Source organism: Sarcophilus harrisii, chromosome 3 (assembly GCF_902635505.1).
Source record: "Sarcophilus harrisii chromosome 3, mSarHar1.11, whole genome shotgun sequence".
NCBI classification, from domain to species: domain Eukaryota; kingdom Metazoa; phylum Chordata; class Mammalia; order Dasyuromorphia; family Dasyuridae; genus Sarcophilus; species Sarcophilus harrisii.
In genome coordinates this window covers 226,031,824-226,056,341 of record NC_045428.1, presented here as the reverse complement: position 1 = coordinate 226,056,341, position 24,518 = coordinate 226,031,824, and the positions used below count along the sequence as shown (strand labels likewise).

General features: G+C 34.2%; 1 protein-coding gene across 1 annotated transcript in view; it reads left to right on the top strand.

The window, feature by feature from the left end:
- Positions 1-24,518, top strand: part of INPP4A (inositol polyphosphate-4-phosphatase type I A) — a 185,252-nt gene that overhangs the window by 141,316 nt on the left and 19,418 nt on the right. The window contains exons 17-25 of the mRNA XM_031961260.1: positions 1,398-1,613; positions 3,253-3,499; positions 8,681-8,713; positions 12,816-12,988; positions 14,435-14,558; positions 15,520-15,646; positions 15,867-16,007; positions 17,606-17,703; positions 19,952-20,064. Of these exons, the coding sequence (XP_031817120.1) occupies positions 1,398-1,613; positions 3,253-3,499; positions 8,681-8,713; positions 12,816-12,988; positions 14,435-14,558; positions 15,520-15,646; positions 15,867-16,007; positions 17,606-17,703; positions 19,952-20,064 (1,272 nt within the window). The remainder of the gene's footprint in view (positions 1-1,397; positions 1,614-3,252; positions 3,500-8,680; positions 8,714-12,815; positions 12,989-14,434; positions 14,559-15,519; positions 15,647-15,866; positions 16,008-17,605; positions 17,704-19,951; positions 20,065-24,518) is intronic.

Here is a 24,518-nt window from a genome sequence, read left to right as displayed (position 1 = left end):
TGTTAATTAACTGACTTACTGTCCTTTCTGAAAATTAGAAAATATGATCTAATTTTAATATTAGAGCTACTATAATGAGAACACCACTTTTTTTTTAAGTCACTAATACTAAATGAATTTTAACTGAATAAGAGCATAGATTGTAGTTTGAAGAAGCCTGTTTCATCTCCTTTCAGCATTGAGTGAGGATTTCTTTTAAGTTATCTTCAGACAGATAGAAATCTGTGTTATTTATTATAGGCAGAATAGGAGAATGTAACCTCGATTATTCTTGACCATTGAGTTAGGAATATCTTCCTACCTCTTAAGTTCATTATGTTACTATATACTTTAAAAATATGGCTATATGAGTAAGTAAATATTTTAAAAAGCTCTAGTAGTAGTTATGTTAGTAGTAATGGTAATGAAAGCTGATAGAAATAATTCTTCAAGTTTTTTATTGTTGTTGTTCAGTTGTGTCTGACTACTTGTGATTCCATTTAGGGTTTTCTTTGCAAATAATGGATTAATTTGCCATTTACTTCTCTCCAGCCCATTATATATTGAGGAAACTAAAGCAAATTGTATTAAATGACTTATCCAGGATCACATAATTATTAAGTATCATAGGTAAGATTTGAACTCAAGCCTTCCTCCAGGCCTTGCTCTCTATCCATTGTGCCCTTAAGTTTTGCTAAGTGTTTTATGTATATTGTCAGTCAGCTTGCATTTATTGTGGGCTCACTATGTGCCAGACACTGTCCTCACTGGAGATTCAAAGACAAAAATGAAAGAGTCCTTATCCCCAATGAACTTACATTCTAATGGGGAGAGATAGGCTCAGTGGCAACCTGTGCATATGGAAGGAAAGATAAAAGGTAATCTTGTATGAAAAACATTCATAGCAAGACAGATCAGGAAAGATATTGCTTGAGCTGAGTCTCAAAGAAAAGCAGAATTCCAATAGTCAGACCTTCGTGGGAACATTGTGAGATAGATATTATTGGTATTATATCTCCATTCTAAGTATGTATTAACATAGGCTTAAAGAGATTGAGTGGTTGTCCTCGATCAGGATTTACATCTATAGGTTTATCACTTAAGAGTTAGACGGGACCATCCAGTCTAGATAATTCTTAACTTAAGGCCCAAGAAGAAGGCCTGTGAATTTCTATGGGGAGAATAAAGTACATCTTTATTTTCACTAACTTCTAACTAGAATTTTAACATTTGTTTCAAGTATTTTAAAACTCCATAGACTTTGTTTTTGTTTTTTTCTTTGTAAAGGAGGAAATAAGTAAGGTAACAAGAATTAATAAGAAAGAAAGAATTCTTTCTCAAAAAGAAGACCCAAAGAAAATCAATTCAGATTCAGAAAAGGCTTAGCAATAACCAATGTTTTTATTTTTTTTTCTTAGACAAGACAACTGATTACTGTCTGTGACTGTAAATTGTTGGCTAATTCAATACATGGCCTAAATGCTGCTAGACCTGATTACATTGCCTCCAAAGCATCTCCCACCTCAACTGAGGAGGAGCAGGTAATGCTAAGGAATGATCAAGACACTCTTGTGGCAAAGTATACTGGAAGGAATAGTCGCTCTCTCCATGCAGATTGGCATGAGGCAGAATGGGTAAGTGCTAAATATCTATTGGTACCACTGGAAAGAAAAATAATGTATTCTTATTGTCCTACTCCTGGGAGATTCCACTTGTGAATACTACCTTTCCAAGTAGGTTATGGTTCTGTTTCTCCTCAGTATTGCATTCCAAACCACCAGGTTTCAGATATGGGACATTATCCTATCCTTTAGGCCTCTACTGAGCATCAAGTATATGCTTTTGGCCAGATTAGGAAGCAGAAGTAAAACAGTCTTTGAAAATTTCATAGTTCCTTTTTCTGGGCTCCTCTCTTCTTCCTCAAGGCCCTGATATACCTATGTTGTCCCCTGAGATCATTAGATGCCCTGTATAGTGGTCTACCCATACCTGAGAAAGTCATCTGGCTTTTGAGAATTATTCTGAGATTTCTATCCTTTTTGAAAACACAATTGTTTATTGAAACCTTAAAAAAAAAATTAATTGTTGTCATTTCTCATTGACTGCTCCTCATCCTAATCATTAGATCTTATAACAAAAAAACAGTTAAGCAAAACAAAGCAACATATTGAGTCCTTCTGGCAAAGTGTATCTTCTAGATATAGCCCACTACCCCCTTGTTCTTTCTCAATTTAAGACCTCTATTCTTATTTCCTTTATTCAATTAATTTATCAGAAGAAAAAAAGATTACTTAAGGAAAAAAAATTACTTAATCCCTTAAGATTACCTTTTCTAGGTACTGTTATCCTTTGTATTTTAAATTACCATGCCTGGATAGTATAATTCTTTAATAGAAAGTGCTCAATTCTTGGTTTAGTAGGAGATATTGGTTATCATATCTCACTGTATTGGACATAGTTTTGGACAGGAGTGGATGCTTCCTTTTGTCTCTGAAATCACACTACTTAGATGAGTACTAGATTTATAAAAATAAAAATTTTATTTCCTAAGGGAGAAATACAATCTTACAACCTATTTTTTGTTATCTGTTGAGGAAATAATTTAGAGACATTATGGTGGGGTCATGGAGATCATAGTTTTGAAGGCTGAAGAAATCCTACAGGCCATCTGTTCCAGGCCTTCATTTTTATAGATTAGGTAATGGTGCCACTTTGTTTTGATTTGCCCAAGATTACACAGGTAATAAGTAACAGAGTCCTCTGACTAAAGATCCAGCACATTCTTCCATTCTACCTCTCTCTGGAATGAGTATAAAAAAGAAAAAGCAACCAAATTTTAGGTTCTTTAACTCTTCTTAACAGTTTATTTGGGATCTGTAAAAATCTGTATCTTCTCATAAATAACTAGGCATCCTCATTGTAATTGTAATAGCTAAGGGCAAGGGATTAGAAGAATAAAACTCTGCAGTTGGAAAGAAGATAATTCATCCTTTGTTTTCTTTCTGACATTTAGGTTCCATGACATTTTGCAGTTTCCTAAGATTTTCAGGAGTATTTCTGATATCAAGCTTGGGAAATGTTATAATAGAGTTTTGTTTTTATTATTAAGAAAAAAAACCAGATAAAACTTTAACAAATAAGTGAGTCCATAATTGCAGTAGTTCTCATTGTGGTCTGTGGATGCAAACTTTGATTTGGGGTAAACTTAAAGATAATGTTGGGGAGTGACCATTTTGGAAAAAGTAAGGGAGGCATTTTTTTTTTCCTTTTAAGGAAAAAGTTTGGCTGAATGTCGACAAAAGCCTGGAGTGCATCATCCAGCGAGTCGACAAACTTCTCCAGAAAGAGCGATTACACAGTGAGAGCTGTGAAGATGTTTTCCAGTGTGATGTCAGTGGGCCTAGTAAGAAAGGTAATCGGGATAATCGAGCCTATTGGATAGTACCGGAATCCTCCCATGCATCCTCATCATGCTCCTTCTCCATGCCATCTACTTCATTCCATTCTCATAGGAACACAAGTGCGTATGGAACCATGCTTCTCACCTTCTGTTGCTTTTTTTTTTTCATTGCTGCTTCATTGTTCTTTTTCATTTGTCTTCAAACCTCTGGAAACATACCTTTCACTTAGAGTGCAAGGAAAGTTGTCATACATGAGCAGGATATTTCAGTTAAGCTTTTTTTGTGTTAGGAAGTATACCTGAGGGCCAAGATTCATGTCAACTTTTTAAAAATCAGAATCTTCAGCATCAGATTGTATCCTTAGAAATTTCTAAATTCCAGGGGGAAACTATGGCACTTGCATTTGGAAAGTCTGCTGTGCTTTCCAGGTTTTTTCTAGACTGTCTTAAACCAAAGTTAATACAAGTTGTCTTGGACCCATGGGGAATATTGTGTTAAACTTGTCATCTGCTGAAAAATGAAAAGACCAAAGAATGGAAGAGTCAAGTAGAAAAGAAGCTATGTTTAGAGAAGCCAAAAGGCTTGTTACATTTTTTTGAAGGCCTGATTATAAGCCTTGTGGTTTTAATTAATTCTCTTTTCCCATCTAAGCACGCTAAAATGTGACATACCTAGAAGTTGATCTTGACAGTATGATAAATTCATATAAAACTCAAAGACTTTGGTGGAATCATTTATTATCATACTCTAAAGATAAACTCCCATTGGATTTCTTCTATTTTAGTACCATTACTGCATGCCTTCTAAATAGGGAAGAAAACTCAGGATAGCTATTATCTCTCTTCCTGAAATGAATACAAAAAGGTCACATGTGCATGGAATAACATTTAAATTATTTCTTCTCTTTAATATTTCTATGCTAGGTTTAGACAGCATGAATTTGTGTAGTCCAATTAGAATTTCCAGATAAAAGCTTTATGTAATGAAGTCTTTGGTTTTTAATCAAGAGTTTAACACATTATAATTAAATCCTGCTTTTGAGTGAGGGACTATTACAAGTAAATAAATTTATTACTGGCAAATAAATAATCAAATCCTCTTTCATTTATAAGGTTCTCTTCACCTGAACATATCCTACTCAATATGAGATTTAAATATAGTATTTTATTTGAGCCTGACTTTTGATACTATTCATATCCTCCACCCATTTCATCCATAAAAAAAGTGTTTGCATTTGTTGAACATGTAATTCATATACATATTTGTTTTGCATTTATAAGTATTTTTTGATTCATGTTCATTTGACTTTAAATCTTATGACTTTGTCATTTTTAAAATACTAGTTCTCAAAAATATCAAGTAACTGTGGCTTTATTTAATCAACTATACTGTGTATATGTATATACATATACAAATATTTGCACATATCTCCATAATTTTAATGTTATCTTCAGGCACATTTAGATGTTATAAGTTTGCTGACATGTAAATACATTTTTAAATAGATATCTAAATGAGTGTTTATTTCTGATCTGTAGAGGTAGATTTGTATAAGTATGCATAACATGAAAATCAGTTTTCCTATAATTGTTTGTCTTAAATGCATGTTTTAAAAAATTTTTATTTGATGATCCAAATACAGCAAAATGCATGAAACCATGTGCCATTAAAATAAATTCCAATTTCTTAGATTCTTAGTTTTAGAATTTGTTATTTATAGGAAAAAAACCTCCAATCTTTAAGTGATCTGGAAGATTAGAACTGAAGTGCTTGTGAGTCTCCTTTGGGTCCATAATATACATTCAAAAGACAGATCTGGACCCTTTCAACAGCTGTTGAATGAATTAGCTTGAAATTAACCTTTTAAAAAGTAAAAATCTAGTGATATATTTTGTTTTACATTTTCTGCATTCTCAGGCATACCTCTCCCCCCAACCTTCTTAGAAAACAATCCTTTATAATTAATTTTAAAAGAGAAAAAAAAAGCAGTTAAACAAAACTAATCAATGTGTCACAAAAAAACGTCTGAAGTGATCTGCTGTGTTCTACAACCAGAGCTTCCCACCTCTTTCAGGAAAGGAGGTATAATTTTAGAACCCTTCTTTGGGGCAAAGTATAATTTCACAGCATTCAATTTCAGTAATTTTTTATTATAGATATTATTTATTATTATTTTATTACCATCATCAAATAATTGGGTAGGTAGGTAGTTTGGCTTCATAAGTACTACTTATTCTACACAAAAATAACCTTATTAAATAATTGCTCTTTCCTTTTTTTTTTTTTTTTTTTAAGTGGAGTTAGCACCTTTAAGGTTTTCTACTTTCATCCTTGGTGTTAGGTCTCACCTTTTAATGAGAAATAAAGCAGAAACCTGGCGTGCCTCTCTGCTGTGCATTAATTAGGACTTGTTCAGCAGAAACAAGTTGCAAACCCGCCAGAAGATATAGAACCTGGCTGTATGGAGGCCTGTATGTCAGTGAAAAATAAAAGCTAGGCTTACAAGATAAGTTGTTCAAAAATATGTCCCCACAAATATGTGGATAGATATGCAGAATTTGGGAAAGTGACCTTTTCTATACTGCTTCAAAACTGAAAGTTACTTAAATCATTTCTTTCTTTCTTTCCCCCTCTTTTCACTCCAAGTACTCAAATAGCAGTACTACTATTCACCAATACTGTTGGTGAATACCTTTCTACTCACTGTAGTTACATATTTGTTGGGTCATTTTGATGAAGGGAGCCCCGAAACTTTTTCTCTTTCTCTCTCTCTGACTTCTGGGTAAGCCATGAGGTAAAGCACTTGAGAAGGTCCTTGAACCCTGCCTCTGTGAAAGGCCTGCCCCAGAGAATCAAAATAAAGTGGTTTCATTCTGTTGTCTAGGTGGGACTGGTTGAGTCCAAGATCACTCCTACTTAGCCAGAGATGGAGATGGAGATTTCTGTCCAACTCTATTGAGTTGGAAATTAGCCCAGAGACACTCATTCAGTTCTAAGATTTTCTATTCTGATTCCAGTTCAAACTGCTCCCAACCTCCACCAAGAGCTGCCCCCAGCTTCTAGCCAAGGTTTCAATTATAAAAAGAGGCAACTTGGGGCTCACTTCTTACAGAAGACCTAACATGCCAAGGAATCTCTCTCTCCCCTTGGCATAAGTTGCAACCCTCTGCCCGCTGAAATGATATTCTCTTTCAGCATTACTCCCTCTTTATCTTTATCTCTCTGTTTCCCTAACAAGACCTTATTCATTTTCTCTCTGCTAAGATAGGATTTTTTCTGCTAAAAACTTTATATCCCTCTGTTAGGACCTTGTCACTAAGGAATTCAGTCTTTCTAATAAAGATTACTTCCCAATGCCTATAATAAGCTTCTTTTTGCCAGCCTAGCTTTTTGGGTTAGTAAATTCCTTTATGAAGGATCTCTGTGCCAACCAAAGGGTTTCCCACAACTCCCTACCCTTCACCAAACTTCATTATTTGGCTTCCTGACCACTAGGAATCAAAGAGAATCTCTCCTTCAAGGAGCTTCTCAAGTACTTTACCTCATGGCTCAACCCCAAAGTCAGTGAGAGAAAGCGTTTCAGGGCTCCCCCTCATCAATTTGACTTAGTATTATTGCCATTTTTCAATGGATTGAGAGGTTAAATTTATGCTTAGGTAATGATGTCACTTTTATACCTGTTTCTCTACTTTGGGAGCAGGTTGAAAGTCTTCAGATTACAAGACCATTACTTTTTTCTTTATTTTATACTATTTCTTAAAATTATTTGCCTTGTTAGTCAGGGATTAAATCTCACTTGCCTGTTTTATAGTCCTTGATGAATGAAGACCTTTTCCTACTTAATGCAAAGAGTATATCAGAGAGAAACAATGTCACCAATTTTAGGACAAAGAAGTCCTTCTCTCCTCTCTTAATTCTTCCCTTATTGATTGACTCAGTCATCCAACATGCTTAGAAGATTCCTCTTCTTTTATGAATACAGTTGATTTTTCTATTAAGAAACTAGTATATTTTCTATGAGTAAATAAATAGTATATTTTCTGTGAGTTAAAAAAAAATGTAAGCTATGGACCAGAAAACCACTTCTCCCCTGCCACTTGTTTTTAACTGAAAACTATGGAACCAAGATGGCAAAATTAAAAATGGAAACCTTCTTAATTTCACTTTTTAAATGTGTTATCTTTGAGGTATCATATTCAACTGAATATCACACCTCAAGGATTCAATAAAGAAGTAAAATTGAAATGATCACGTCTGTCTGAGCATAATTCCTGTTGCTAGGGAGGCTCAGGATGGAGAATTACTTGAGTTTGGGAGTTCTGAGCTACAGTAGAGCTAAAGCTGATCCTGTGTCCATACTAAGCTAAGTACTAATAATGAGCCAAATGTCTCTGGGCTGCCAAAAAAGGAACTAACTAACCCAATTGGTTATTGGAGTAGTTACAGCTTTTATCCTGATCCAGCTTGAGTGATTTAGAGGGACCTCATCTTCCCCCCCCCAAAAAAAAATATATAGATATAGATATAGATATATAGATATATATACTTATAGTGCAAGGCGCAATATATGTAGGTAAAATGGTATTAAACTCCTTTCCCACTCAGGCCCAAAGTACAGAAGTTTTTGCTAACAAGTGTTCAGTGTAAATCCAGAAAATGAAGTAATTAGTTTTGGGCATGATGGTCTCATTACTGAACCTTATTGAGTTTGAATTGCAAAAATAGTTCTTCCAGAGTAAAAGAAAAAGGGGCATTATTCCAAGTCACTGATTTTTGAATTTCATTCTTTGTTAATTAGATTTGTAAATTTCTATGGGTCTTTCATTGTATATTTGCTTGCAAATGTAACTTTTCTACATACAATGTGATTCGCTATACACTTTTCAAAGGGTTGTATCACATTGTAATGTTAATTCTGTCTTAATGAACATTTTGTGTTGAAGTACTGATTAAAAACATGCATAGTCTATAAATGGTAATTAGAATATTTCTGTACCAAAAAAAAAGCAAAAGAAAGGAAGAAAAAGATCCTTATTCATATTAGCAGTCTGAATACATTAATGTTATTCTTTGTTATGTGGTCAATCAATCAGTAAGCATTTATTAAGTGCCTACTATATGCCAGGTGCTGTGCTAATAAGCTCTGGCCATATCTAGCAATTGATGGCCAGTCTTTTGCTGTTTGTTCAGCTGCTTTATTGAAAGCTGTTTATGCCTTTGCCTTAAGCATTTGAGTTGCTTATGTTTAGACTGTGTTGCTGCTACTTAATCATGCATGTTGCACCTCCATTTCTGTGCAGATAGCAGTCCCCCTCCTGAAGAATCCAGTCCAGGTATGTGTGTTTTCCATTCATGGCTTCTGCAGATTTGTATTTTCTGTTGATATTTAAATTAGGGGAGTATTTATAGTTAAGTTAGCAAACATTACTTAAGGGACCTTTGTAGAGAAGCAACATGTCATAGTGGATAGGAAGCTGGATTTAAAGTCAGGGAAATACTTGCTGTATATTTTGTGACAATACTTCAGAGAACTTGTGATGTCTTCTCAAGTTTGTATTCCTTCCACCAACATGCATCCCAAACTTTTACTGCTACAGTACATGGTTTTTGTAAAATACTGATAGACAAAAATTTATCACTAAGATGGCTATCATACTTACTAGTAATAAATCTTCACAACTTTGTCCATATTGGTCTACCAGCTGGCCTGTAGTCAAAGCCTTTTTAGCTTGGGTTCTGTTGCTAATATCTTCAGAAACTTTAGGGAAGGATTTTGTACTGATAAAGAGCAAAAACAGTTCATTTCATGTAAATATGATTACAGGACAGAGCTATTTCCATTTTCCTTTGAGGATCACTGGTAGACACATTTTAGATAGTAACAAGTATCTAGTTAAATGATTTTGGGTTAAGAAACATAGAGAATGGATAGTAAGTTAATTAATGTTTAGTAATATAATTTTGTTGGCATTATCCAACAAAGCATCCCAAACAATGAAGATCAACTATTTTTGAGTTTACTGTAGTAGAAAACTGCCAAATTTGGGGAGTAATTATGAAGAATTCCTAGATTGATAGCTGTCAAGGGAGATAGGATGGAAAGAAAAGATTTTAGAATGAATCGAGACCTTGGTCTAATCTAGAATATATCTAGATAAACTTCTAAAATGGACGTTAGGCTTTGAAAATTTTGCCTTCGTAATATCTCCTCATTCTTATTTCACATATACTATTCCTAGAGATTTTCAAATTATATTTAAATTCATATAAAATCCTGCCTCTGAAACATATAACTTCTTGATGCTCCAGGTATCTCTCTTATAAGTTTCCTACAAGATGCTAACATATATTTTAAGGGAGTTTAATATCCTGTGCCAATGAAATCACAGATCTAGTAGCTATTCCTAACTTTTTTATTAACATAAATTATATTTATATAAAGTAATTTATTTTTTGCAAGAATGAAATCAGTGCACAAAAATTAAGTAGTGAAATCACTGTCTTTTTATCTTTTTAAATAAAAAATTTTCATTTTTATGGGGGTTAAATTTTTTATATTGAAATTTTTATATTTATATATAAAGAAGGATCTTTAAATTTCTGTCCCTCAATCAACCACTTTGGATATAAAATGTGCTTCATAAATTCTTCTAGATTTTTCCAATAAGATTGTTTGTCATCTTTGCTTTATCTTTGGAGTTTCGTTTTTTAAAGATTTATGATGAACATAAACTAACCAGCTACATGAAACTATAGAAATTTAGCTTTGGAAAGGCCTTTGGAAGGTGACTTTTTCAGCTTCTCCTTCCACAGTGCTCCTGATGGTTCAGAATTCATTATTTTATATATAACAGCTTTTTTTCATTATTGAATACATCAATTTTTAGGAAGTTCTCAAATAATATTGAGTCAAAATCTGCTTCTTAGTCTTAGATTAGCTCTGTTGAGCTGTTTATTCAAATAAGCCCATGTATTCTATTTATCTTCTTGACAGCTTTTAATATAATTGAAGATAGCTACCATTTCTCCTATTCTTTTAAGTAGTAGAAACATTCTTACTCTCTTAAATGTGATGCTCAGTATTGTACACAGTTCATTATGACTATACTTTGCTTATGCAAAACAAATTTCTTTCCAAGATATTAATTTCACTTTCACTTTAGTTATCCCACATAGACAAGACCACATAGAATTCATTAATGGGACTGTGTGATCTCAAGGTCTTTCCAAGTTTATGATCTCTTTTCAAATTATGAAAATAAACTTATTTGTATATGTAAACTAATCAAAAGGGGAAGAGGAAGAAAGCAACTTAAAATTGATAACCACACAGAAAACAGGGAGAAAACTATCCTAATTTCACCCAACTTTCAAAATAATTAACACCGAACAGAAAATGGCCATTTACAGTGCAGAGATAATAGCTTTATGTCAAGGATGTTGATAGACAAAATTTCTCTGGGAGAAAGACAAAAATCTATTTTGAAAAAAATCAGTTATACCATCATATAAATTTGAAGTTGGGAAGAACCATTGAAAGCATCTAGCTCTCCCCATCCCAATACACTTTTTACAGATAAGGAAAAATCTCAGATTGGTAAAGGGACACAAAATGTAGTCAGTAACAGGGTAAATAACAAAACTTTAATTTTCTGAATCACAGTTCAGTGCTTTTGCTGTCATCATAATTAAATTAGTATAAATTTTTCCATTCTAGGCCCTAAATTTAGACTTCCTTTTTTCCTTTATAGTATGTGCTTATGTATGTGTGTACTTTTTAAAACCTGCCTATAGAATTAGAATATTTTCAAAAATTGAACTTTCCCTTTTATATGAAAATTTATATCAACCTAGATTTAAGGATTTTTTTTTTGATTTTTATCTGATGCCCATCTACTACTACATTAAAAATGTTATCTCATTGATACATATATTGCCTGCATAAATGAGAATCACAAGTCAACCATACTTGTCCATCCTATTTGACTCTTGTCCATGTCCAGAGTTGTCTGTTCCCTGGACTTCTGGGGGGGAAAAGATAATTTTGATATATTTTTTAGTTTAGTGCTGTGAATTATATGTAATATAGTTCAGCATAAGCAGAAAGTGGTCATTTTCTTCACTTCCCTTTTTTAGACTATTTTATTACATGTGGCAAAAGGTTACTTGCTCTTTTGGTGAACATTCTATTTATATTCACTTTCTCTAGTGACAGAGAAATTAGTCCATCAGATTTTTGTTGTCTCATATTTTCCAACTTTAGAGAGCATCTTTTATTCAAGGCATTAGTTTCTTGGTTCTATGATGATTAGCCTCTTGTTATGCAACATTTTATTTGGTATAATCTGTTTACCCAGTATGTATAATAAAATTTTATTTCTGAACTGGGGCTATTTTAAAATATGTGAATCTGATAAGAAAAAAAAAAACTTTTGAAATATTGGGGAAATAAAAGGGGGAAAAGCCCCAAAAGCTAGAAACCCTGTATCTTTTACCCTGTGGTATTATTTTTTAAAAGTCATTTTGGCAAATGCCTTTACCTTCCTATGAGAAAACAATGACATAAATATATGTTTGAATATTGAAGTGGCTGTGAAAATTAGGAAACAAAGCAAGAAAAAAAATGAGAACTAAAAAAAAAGGATGTGTGAAAAAGACTTCCTTTAAAATATGAAAAGTGAGACTGGAAGGAACATTTAGAAAACACTTTTTGTTAATAAGAGGAAGGGTAAAAGGCAGAGGGCAGAAATGATCTTTTTTCAAAGAAGGTCATTTGCCTTAATTTGAACAATTGGTTCATTTATAGAAGAGTTTCTGTGGAGCCTCCAATTTTGTTTTGATAGTTAATGTTGTGACTGATGGGTTAGCAGTTGTACACTGAATAGTGACTGATAGATTAGCTGTTATACACTGAATAGTGACTGATAGGATAGCAGTTAGACAATGAGTAGCTGTATTTTTTTTAACCTAAAAATATATTTAGGATTGATTTATCTTGACATCTGGAGTGTCATAAGATAGTGAATTATATCATCTACGTCAGAATGTGGTATAGTAAGTGATACAATATATAGAGCATTGGCCCTGGAGGCAGGAGGACAGAAGGTCAAATCCAGCCTCAGACATTTATTAGCTGTAAGACCCTAGGCAAGTCACTTAACTCCGATTGCTTCCCCTCCAAAAAAAAAAAAAAGCGATATATCTCTCTGAGTTTCCTAGGAAGCCACTTTGCTAGGAGTTAGGGAGTCTGGGTGGGTCTAGCTTAATTTTTATCTGCATACCTAAGGTTGGGTTGGGAAGAGAAGATGGATGGGGTTGGAGGAGAAGAGAACTAAGGGACAGAGCTAGCCGACAGGTTTGAATTAATTCTGCTTTCTGCTTAACATATCATCTCTTCTTTTCTTTCACACAACTCCCACCACCCAACATGCTTAGGTGAATGGAGTGAGGCCCTTTACCCCTTGCTGACGACCCTCACAGATTGCGTAGCCATGATGAGTGACAAGGCCAAGAAAGCGATGGTCTTCCTGTTAATGCAGGACAGCGCTCCAACAATAGCTATGTACCTGAAGCTCCAGTATCGCAGGGATGTTGTCTTCTGCCAAACTGTAAGCCAAAGGATGTTGTAACAGATAATTGTACAATGGGCAGCTCATTAGCCTATGGCCTCTAAAACCAACCGACTATCCCTGAATTTTCCCTTCTTCTCTTTCTTCTTGGGGGGCAACCCCACCATTCAGTAATACTCTAATTACCCAGAGTGATGTCAAAGCTATTTTTTAATAAAATGGAGATTTCCAAGCACATTGGGATTTGAGACAAAAAGTCTGAGATGTCACTCCTTTTTGCCCCCAGATTTAGCATGGCCTTCTTGCAGCATTAGCCCTAGCTAGCACTTGCTAGTTCGGATGTCAGAGTAGATATGGAGCCCCACTTAGCAGCAGTTATTCAAGTCAAACAAGCTTTTCCCAAGCCCTTGAACAGAATGACCATCAGATATAGTGATAAGAATTTATAATCCCTTCTGCTGGAAAGGTTAAGCTGATAGATGATTGAGGTTTTGCAGCATGGCTAAAGTCAGTTGAATATCCACAATTAAGTGTGGCATTAATATGCTCCCAAGAGCAGGAAGTCTCCAGGCTGTCAAAAGAGGAACTAACTGACCTAGGTTGGAAACAAGAGTAGGTTAAAGCTTCAGTAGTGGGATCAGGTCTATGTGTGGGTGTTACACTTCCAGTGTGAACAACATGTAGTTCCAGTCTCACAAGAAAAAAAAAACAGGGGTGTGAAGATTTACTCTCTTTGAAATCCATTTTTCCTCTTGATTAGGCCACATTTGCTCAATGGCTTGCCTAAAATTATTATCATTCTGCTTAAACAGCCAAAGGAAGAGTTTAAATTAACTTGAAGTATTAATTAGGTACCATTGTGGAAAGATCCCTAGACTAGGAGGTTAGGTGAGGAATTCCTTGTTTCTTATCAGTCCCCAGGGGCTCACCTTCTGACTCCATGAAACGAAATGATGTCTCATGCTGAGAAGAATGGAACAAAGTGAACACATTTCTAGTCCAGCACTGATGAGATTGTTAGGCTTCCTTAGGTCATTTCATGGGAATCAAGAAGGCTTATAGTTCTGCTCTCAGGAGGTTGTTTAAAGTTAACAGGATTCTCAGAGTGACATCAGAATTCCTACAGGTTTCCTAAAAACCTTTAAATAAGGTCACCGAGTCAGAACTCTTAAGGTTTGAATTTAACTGGCCTTTTGGGTTGGAGAATAGGCCATCCCACTCATTAGGTTCATTATCCCATGTCTCCTCTCTGTATCTCTGTGCTCTCGGACCAACATCCCCCAAATTAAGGCATTTACTACCTACCAGTCTTTGTAGTCCTGAGGCTTAATAATGTCATGTCTGTAAATTTCTTTGAATAAAAAAGACAAAAGAACTTACTACCTGAAGACAGAGATGTGTATCCTTTTGTTTTGTAGCTTTAGTGAACAAATTTTTCTCTTTACTTATTTCATTTTATCTTCCTTCCTCCCCTCTCTATGACAGCTGACTGCGCTCATTTGTGGGTTCATACTCAAGCTAAGGAACTGCCTCCATGATGATGGTTTCCTGCGTCAACTCTACACTATTGGTTTATTGGCCCAATTTGAAAGCCTCCTCAGCACTTATGGTGAGAACAGTTCCCTCTGGACCAAAAGGAATAGAATTTTTTAGGCTGCTAGGTGATGCAATAAATTGAACATCAGGGGTCAGGAAGACCTGAATTTAGCTATTAGCTGTGTAAACAGCTTAACTGTTTTCTGCCTTAGTTTCTTTATCTATAAAATGGAGATAATAATGTCTCCTCTCTCCCAGGGTTATTTTGAGGACTTTACAAACATTAAATACCAGCTATCACTATCCTCATCCTCATCCGCATTATCATTATTAAGAAAACACAAGATAAATATACAGAATTTGGAGTTCTATAGAATCAATGCAAGTATGTTCTGGAATTTGAGATAATCAATGTCCCTAAAGAAGTCTCATTAGGTAACCAACTGAATGTTTGATTTCCTGTACATTACTTTTCCTGTACATTACTTTTTCAGAGAAAAAAAGGCAGCACATTAGTGGGAGTTGGTTACTAAGAAAAATGGACTAAAAATCCATTTGTATATATGACATCATCTGAGGAGAGGCGTATTGTTTTTTTCTGTGTTCCTGAAATTAAGGGACTAAAGTTCTCACCTTCTTTTTTGCACTATTATATATTTGTTTCATGGTAGTCCTTTTATAGACTACAGATAAGTTTTGAAAGTTTTGCCTATGTTTCAACTGACTGCTTTTGAAGACTAGGATAGGACTTACTATTGACATTTATCCATGGAAAAAGAAAATCCAGATATGCAAGTGGCACAGATAGATTTTAATAAATGCTCACAAATATACTTTCTCAGTTAATAAAAAGGTTAACAAAATTACTGATTTGCTTTTTTCCCTGAGCTAACTTAAGTTACAGTGTCTTTGTTGTGGAACTAGAAACCACAGAAATAAGTAAAAAGGTAAATGATTTTTTTTTTTCCTGAGGAGAAATCCTGATGCTAAATTACCTGATGTTTAAAATTCATTATTTTCTTTCTTTGGTACAGGTGAGGAGTTAGCCATGTTGGAAGACATGAGTCTGGGAATTATGGACTTGAGGAATGTAACTTTTAAAGTAACGCAGGCCACATCAAATTCATCAACAGACATGCTCCCTGTAATTACAGGAAATCGGTAAAAAAAAAAAAAATATATATATATATATATATTACATATAGGTATATATAGCTTTACATACATATAAAATATACATTTTAAGTTTAAAGAATTGGAAGACATCTGTTTTAAGTGTAAATTTTTCCATTGCCCACTTACCCCTTTTCTTTAAGGTCATTCTCCTCTCCTTGAAGGCATTTTAATATCCCCATTTTGTTTTTGTTTTTGTTTTTTTAAGTGATGGATTTAATGTGAGGATTCCATTGCCTGGCACTCTATTCGATGTGCTGCCCCGTGAGATTCAGAGTGGTATGCTTCTAAGAGTTCAACCTGTGCTTTTCAACGTGGGGATTAATGAGCAGCAAACCTTGGCTGAGAGGTATGTACCCAATTAAGCATGTCCTACTTCTTCATTGACAATGGTAAGTTTTTGGTTGGATTAAGTGTGAAATTTCAGGAACTAATTCCACTGCAAGAAAAATGTGATTTTTCTAATGCTTATTAAATACCTACATATGTACAATTTTGTGCTAGGTGCTAGGGGACATTACAAAGGTAAATAAGATAGTTTCTGCTATTAAGCATCTTAGAGTGGAGAAGATAGGATATATATAGAAGTAACTAATAATATAAACCATCAGAAGTTCATAATAAGTAAAAGATTTCATATGGCCCAAAGAAGATGTTAAATAACACTTTTTGACATTTATCTGAGCTTTGAGTATTTTCTTTGTCAGACATATGAAAGAAACCCAGCCATATTTTTGTGGAGTTTGAGGCAGTGATCAAACAGCACATAAGAATTCATGCCATGTTCAAATGCAGAAGTGACAGAACAAAATCAGAAAATCTAGCTGTGTCATCCCCCTCTCATCTACGTGAAAGTAGCAGAATGATTATAAAGGAGAAGGCAGGGATGATTCTTCTTCCATTCTCTTCCTCATATCCTCCCCCTCAAAGGCACTATATATTACCTTTCTAAAAATCTAAAATACCCATTTAGAAACAAGGGGGAAAAAATTAAAATTTCTCCATTTCTGGAGTTGCTTTGATAGTGTTTATTATAGTGTCTTAATCTTATTTCTTTGCACTCAGAAACTATTGATTTGGGCCAACTGTGTTTACAGTAATACCATCCTAATCTCTGTAGTGTTTGTAAGATGAATAACATGGTCTCTGCTTTCAAGGAGCTTAGTAATACTATACTTCAGAGTACTTGCTAGATACATATTTATAAAAGAATATGCTCTTTAAATTGCAAGGAAGATAATGGCTTTTGGATTTAAAGTACTTATACACAGGCATCAATTCAAATCCAGCCTTAGCTATGTACTAGCTGTGTGACCTTGGTAAGTCACTTCATGCCCTTTACCTCAGTTTTCTCATCTGTAAAAGCTGGAGAAGGAAATGGCAAGCCATTCCAGTATCTTTGCCATGAAAATCTCAAATGCGGTCACGGAGTCAGATATGACTGAAATGACTCAACAGTAATTCCCATATACTTCCCTGAGAACCCTGTTAGATAGTTAAAAGTTTGACGATTATTTTATGGAAAATGGAAAGAATAAAACAATTTCATCAGCATACCTACTAATCAGGAAATATTTTATTTCTATAAAATAGTAGAATCCTTTATCTCCAAGCTTAGAGAGACTGTATCTTGGATATTTATAGCATGGTGGATATGATACAGAATGATAGAAATATGTCAGATGATATATAATATTAATAATAATATTTTCTTTCCCTAAGTATGTCCTTCCTAGGACCACTATATGTACTCATAAAATCACAGGACTTAAAAAAAAAAAAAAAATCATTACCATGGGAGAAAAAGGATATCCTTCTGTTCCGAGGAAGAAGTTTATAAAATGTTAGGTTCACATGAAATTACATTATATTAATAAAGAAAAATCAAATGTGAAGAGAAAAGCAGTACTAATAGACTAAATTATATTTCCTTTCTAACCTTCAAAGGTTTGGAGACACATCTTTGCAAGAAATTATTAATGTGGAGAGTTTGGTGAGATTAAATTCTTACTTTGAGCAGTTTAAGGAAGTTTTACCTGATGATTGTGAGTATATTCTTATTTATTCTAGATATTACTTCATGCTTTTCCCCCCAAGCCCTTTAAATGTATAAGTTCTTTGTTTGGAATTATGGCAAAATGAAAAAAATATTCTTCCGTATGTCTTTTAAATATTTTTGTGAAACTGGATGATTTTTGTGAATTTCACCCTAGAAACTACAAATTGGTTTTCCACTGGGGTCATGATACGGTTTAATCCAATGAATAATAAGTGTCTATCACTTAGGTTTTTCCCCTTTTTCTTGTTCTTATAGCCATCACATTACTACCAGATATGTTTTTCTAAAATAGCTTTTTTATTTTTAATAAGCTAGAATTTTAATAAACTAGTTTAATTAGCTAACAAGGCACCCTGACTCTTCTGCTCTAGTTTGCAAAGCCTTTCTTAATCTGTACCCAACCTACTTGTAGATTTCCCATTAATAAAAGGTTCTCTTTTATTTCTTCTATTCAAATGCTATCTAATTCATATATTACTATTACTCTCAGGAAGTCTTCCCTCACTTCAGCCACCATTGAGCTAAACTCTTTTGACAGTTATCTGTTCTACTCTCTGTATTGTGTTTAATTCATTTCTTATGTATGTCCTGGGTTTTTTTTTTTTTTTTTTCCTGAGTAGAGTAGGTGTTCCTTGTGACCTGGAACCAGTGCCTTTTCCTTCCATATTCTATGTAAAATACTTAGCACAGTGTAGATGCTCAAAGAGTACTCATTGCTTGAAGAATTCTTTAGGAACGAGACTTATACTCATCTGTCTATGTTATTTTGGGTCCAGCAGTTTGAAACTATTGCTACACAGATATTTTCCATGGGCAGTGGAAATGTCCTTGCTGTTGCCTGAGATTCCAAGGGTTTGGTAAATGTTAAACAAATGAAAAATGCCATGTTTTTATTTGATATTTCTCAGTGTTACAAGCAAGAAGGTTATTTAAAGCAATAATTGGCTCCATCATTCAAATTCTATTTCTCATCTGAAGCTCTGGTAAGAAGGCTTAATGGAAGTTTGAAAAGTAGCCAATAGAATATGTATTCCTCTTGAATTTAATGGATCTCTGAGGTCTCATTGGTCAGGGAAGATACTAGTGAGCTATAAGATTGAAAGGATTAGGACTCTTGGACTAAATTATATATGAATCTGATTAATCACTTTTTTGAGCATCTCTCATATGTCAATATGGTATTAAGGGTTGTAGAGGAATACTAAGGAAGAATAAGTCATAGTCCTCATCTTCATGAAACTCATAGTTTTTATTAAACAGTTTAAAAGAGGGTCATAAGATGATACAAAAAGGAATATAAATGCATTAGGAGTTCAGAGAAGGGATAATTGAAGTTAATTTGTTTATTTTCTTCCAGATTTTAATTGACATATCTATGCTTGACTATTAGGGGAGGAAGTTAGTCATTGAAAACCCCATAGTACAGGTATGAACAGTCTTTCCTTGAAGTTCATCGGGGTTTTCCTTATATCCTAAAATGGAATAATCTGACTGATTTGTAAAACTTCAGCTATGCCAGAAAGAATGAGCTCTTTGAAATGCAGAAGCATAGAGAGACTGCAGGTTAACTGTGGAAACAGAAGACATTAGATCAGAATAGGAAATAGATTTTCATTCTGAATTTAAATCATCCAGAAAATATGAAGTGATTCCTTTAGGTATACCGCTAGCTAGAAAAAGATGATGTGACTAGCTGGTGAGCTTGAAAATTGAAATAGCAATAAAAAAAACTACCCAAAGATCACATAGCATCCCTGAGTTCATCCCTGATTTGCACCTGGAGCCTCCATCCTTAAATTTATCTTTTCTCACACTTATTAAAACTTGTATTTGCAACAGTCAAATACAGCTTCCTCCTATCTCTTTCTAAGTATTATTACTGTATTGTCTTATGGGCCATTCCTGAAGCCAGGCCACATCCCTAAAATGAGATCACTTCAAGATGAAAACAATGTAACTACAGCACTAAAAAAAAAGAATTTATTCTGAGAAGTTTTGTTTCTATATATTTTCAATTAAATAAAGATATTTTGTTCTTTTATCCTCATTGCATTTTTTACCTTCATCATTATTTCCCTTCTCAGAGAACACTATGATACAAAACAATGAGACTTTTGTTGAGATCAGATTTTCTGGAAAAGTACAGTCTGTGTTCAGACGGTATATTTGAGGGGAGAGAGATATAGAGTGAGTGGATGCAGTCATTAACTGTAGATTTGTTCTTTCTTTTGCAGGTCTACCTCGATCTCGTAGTCAAACGTGCCTGCCTGAGCTGTTGCGGTTTCTGGGACAGAATGTACATGCCAGGAAGAATAAGAATGTTGACATTCTCTGGCAAGCTGCTGAGGTATTGATTGGTTGGGGAAGAGGACTCAGTACTTCATCTGCCTTAAAAATAAGGCCGAATGCCCAACAGTGTTTCCCAAAGTGCTGGAAAAATATTCTGCATTATTTCCTTATTTGATGAAATCAGGGTTGTGAGAAGCCTGTCAGACTTGTGCCTTAATAGGCAGAGATAAAGCTCATATGCTGAGTGATGGAAACAGAATCTGTAATAATCTCCAAAGCCTGGAAAAAATGGATCTAATCTAATGAGATATGATTTAATAAAAGTAAACAAAAAGTTTTATGTTTAGATTTCCAAAAAATCAACTTTATAGGATCTATGACTAAGATAAAGATAAATGTGGGAAGGGAAAAAAATGAAAGGAGGGATAGTAGTCAGTGAGACTACAAGCTTTGGAGTGGGGTCTGTTCTGGACACAGCATTTTAAATTAGACTTTGAGAACTTGACCAGAATGAGGGGATTAAAAATTGTGATATACAGAAACTGACTTAAGGAATTTGGAGTATTTTTCCTGGAAAAAAGACTTGAGAGTAGAGAGGAGAAGTGAAATCTTGAATTTACATGTTTGAAAGGCTTTGATATGGGAAAGGGAGTAAGTCATTTAAACTTTTTGAGTCTTAATTTCCTCATGTCAACATTATATTTCTATAACCCACTTTATAGGGTTGATAGGAAGAAAGCCTTGAGAAATTATTTAAAAGAACTATTTAAATGTGAGCTGTTATCATTGTTTGGAGGCAGTTAAATGGCACAGTGGAAAGAGCACTGGATTTGGACTCAGGAAGACAAGCGTGAATCCTACTTCTTATATTTACTAGCTATGGAACCTTGAGTAAATTAGTTAACTTATCTCTGCCTCCGTTTTTTCATTTGTAAAAATGGGGAAAATAACACCTGCTTCACAAAATTGTTGTGAGGACAAAATAAAATTACTTATGTAGCTAGCTAACATTATTATTAGGGCAGTGAATAGAATGCTGAACATGGAGTTAAGAAACTCATCTTCCTGAATTCAAATCTGGCTTCAGACACTTACAAGCTTTGTCACCCTAAGCAAGTCATTTTACCATTTGCCTCAGTTTCTTTATCTGTAAAATAAGCTGAAGAAGGACATGGCAAACCACTGCAGTATTTTTGCCCAAAAAAACCCAAATGGGGTCAGGAAGAATTGGATAATGATGCAGCTGAACACTATTGTTCTCAAAAGATAAAATTGGTTGCAGTGGTTAAAAAGTTCCAAAGGGGCAGATTTATTCTTGACATAAAGGAATAATTTCCTTACAGTTGAGTTATTGAAAATTGATATGGGCTGCTTTGGGACATAATGGATCCCCCATCAGTGAAGATGTGTAGGTGGAGACTAGCCAGTCACTTGTGTAAGAAAGCTGAAGAGAGGATTCTTCTTTAGATACTGCTAGGGCTAAAATGACTTTTGAGATTCCTTCCAGTTTTGAGATTTTTGTGGAAAGGAATGACAGATACAAGGAGACAGTTGTCACCTTTAACAGAGCACTCTAGGCATTTTTGAAACTAATTGCCTAAGTGAGATTCTTTTAAACAATTTCAGTGAGAAATCTTTCTAATTCTTCTAAACCGTCAGCTGAAATTAATATCCTTATCATACATCTCAATTCTGATTTCTGTTTAGAATTATCTTCATTCCAAATATTTTCTTTTTTCCCCTTATTGTGGGTAATCATTCTGTTATTTAGAGATGGAAAAGTTCTTTCATAGTTAGAATCACCAGCAGCAGGACAACACTGAGCATTGACATCTTGGAACTGGTACATTCCTGCAGAAGTTGAAACATTGACAGTAAGGGTTGTTTTTGGCTGATTATTGTAAACAAAGTAGGGCCCAGCAGAGGGCAGCAGATGTCTCTATTGATGGAAGAAGGTTAAGCAGGTGTGAATGGGGGAGTGGAGAAAGGAGGTGGGGGGAGGCAATTGATCTGAAGAAGACCAGGAGATCAGCACAGTATCATTGATCTTAGACATCAGCCTCATTTTTCCTAAGAAGAAAATTATTTCTTCGAGGGATTGAGTTGTCCAATGTCGCACATGAACATCTTTTTCTTTCTTACTTTCTTTCTTTCTTTTTTTTTTTTTTTGACCTGAAATCCCCTGGCTTCAGATCCAGCTGTTTTACCATTGCATCACACTGCCTCCCCATTTAACTCTGTGGTTAAGATTGAGAATGGAATTATGTGCTTGAGGAAATAGGGCAATGGAGGGAGGGAGGGAAATGCAAGGGGGAGAAACATGAAGATAGATCCTGCAGAACAAGTTGAGACTATAAGTATTAGGGCTGAACAAAAATAAAAAGAGCAAAATTAAAAAAAAAAAAAAAAGATGAAGTCTGTGTCCAAAACTCTAAAACTAAATGTTTCTAAATGAAAGAATCTGGTTAGAGAAAGCTTCTTGCATGAATTGTCTGTTGGGATTTGTGGACTTCTTTCTCTCTGGAAAGGCTGTCTTTAAAAAAAATTCTTTAAAAGTGTCTTTAAAGAACTAATACTCAGGAACCCTGATTGTTAATATTGTAGCGTTTTGGGAAGGACTTCATCCTCATTCCCCTCTACCTCACTACTCCACATGGTGCCTCTAAGCAGAGATTCTTTTTTTTTTAATATTTTTATTTTTTCCCAGTTTATATTTAAAACAATTTTTTATGTTTGTGTTTAAAACATTTCCTCCTAAGGTTTCTCCCAGCCTCAGTCCCTAAATAAATCACATGTGAAGTGATGCTAAACGTTTTCTTTTTTCCCTTTTTAAAAAATTTCTAAAAGATTTATTATGTTTATGGTACATATTCAAAAAGATATAAGGAAAAACAAGATATATATATATATATATATGCTAGTAATAGCAATTGACATTTAAGTAGTTCTTTTGTAGTTTATGATTTTGTGGTGTTATGAAATAGCTTCACAAACATATAAAACATTTTAAAGACAATTCTTAGAAATAGATACCATTATCTCCAATTTCAAGGTGAGAAAATTAAGTCTTAAGGTGATCAAATGACCAGTCCAAGAATGCATTTCTTTTTTTTTCTGTTTAAATTTATTTATTTAATATTTTCCCCAGTTACATTCAAAACAATTTTTACATGTTTTTAAGGTTTTTTTCATTTTAGATTCTTTCCCTTATCCCTACCCACAATTAAGAAACCACATATGAAATTAAACAAAATGTTTCCATAATAATTAAGTTGTGAAAGAAAACATAGGTCTCCCACTCTAATTAAAATTAAAAACACTAAGAAAAATTAAGTTTAAAATAGAGAGTAATAAAGAATGCTTTGATTTATATTAACACTCAATCAGTTCCTTCTCTGGATATGAATAAGATTTTTCATCATCAGTTCCTTCAAAGTAGGTGTGGATGATTGTATTCCTGGGAATAACAAAGTCATTTACAGCTGGGCATCCCAGAACATTGCTATTAATTTTTTATACAGTATATTTCATTTTGTTTATGGAGGACTTTCCATATTTTTTTTCCTGAGAGCATCCTGCTCATCATTTCCCAGAGAACAATAATATTTCATCAGAGAAACTTACTTTGAATTTTTAAAAAATTATTATTGCTAATTGTATTTCCCCCATTTATTCTCCCTCTCCTTTCACCTATCCCTTCTCAAAAGTGTTTTGTTACTGACACTCCCTTCCCCAATATGCCCTCTCTTTTATCACCTTCTCCCCCTTCCCATATCCTATTCCCCTTCTGTTATCTTCCAGGGTGAGATAGATTTCTATACCTCTATTGAGTATGTATGTTATTTCTTATTTGAGCCAATTTTGATGAGAATAAAGTTCACTCACTCCCCCTCTTCTCCTCCATTGTAAAAGCTTTTTCTTGCATCTTTTTTCATGACAGATAATTTGCACCATTCTACTTTTCCTTTTCCCTTTCTCCCAGTACATTCCTCTCACTCCTTCATTTCATCAATTTTTAAAAAAGATATTATCCCTTCATATTCAACTCATACTTATGCCCTCTGTCTATATATACTCCTTCTAACTTATGCAAAACGTTTCCATAAAAGTCAAGTTATGAAAGAAAGAAGGAAAGAAGGAAAAAAAGGAAGAAGGAAGGAAAGAAAGTTTCAGTCTGTATTCAGACACAATCACTTCTTTCTCTGGGTATGGTTAGGGTTTTTCATCATATGTCCTTTAGAATAGTCATGGATCATTGTACTGCTGATAATAGCAAAATCATTCATAGTTTATCATCTCACAACACTGCTATTACTTTGTATGCAGTACATTTCACTTTGCTTGAGTTCAAGGAGGAGTTTCCAGGTTTTTCTGAAAGCATCCTGCCCATCATTTCCCATAGAATAATAAAATTCCATCATAATTATATACTACAGTTTATTCAGCCACTTATCAAATTAATGGGCATCCCCTGAATTTCTCATTTATTTGGGCAGAGATTCATAACCTGGG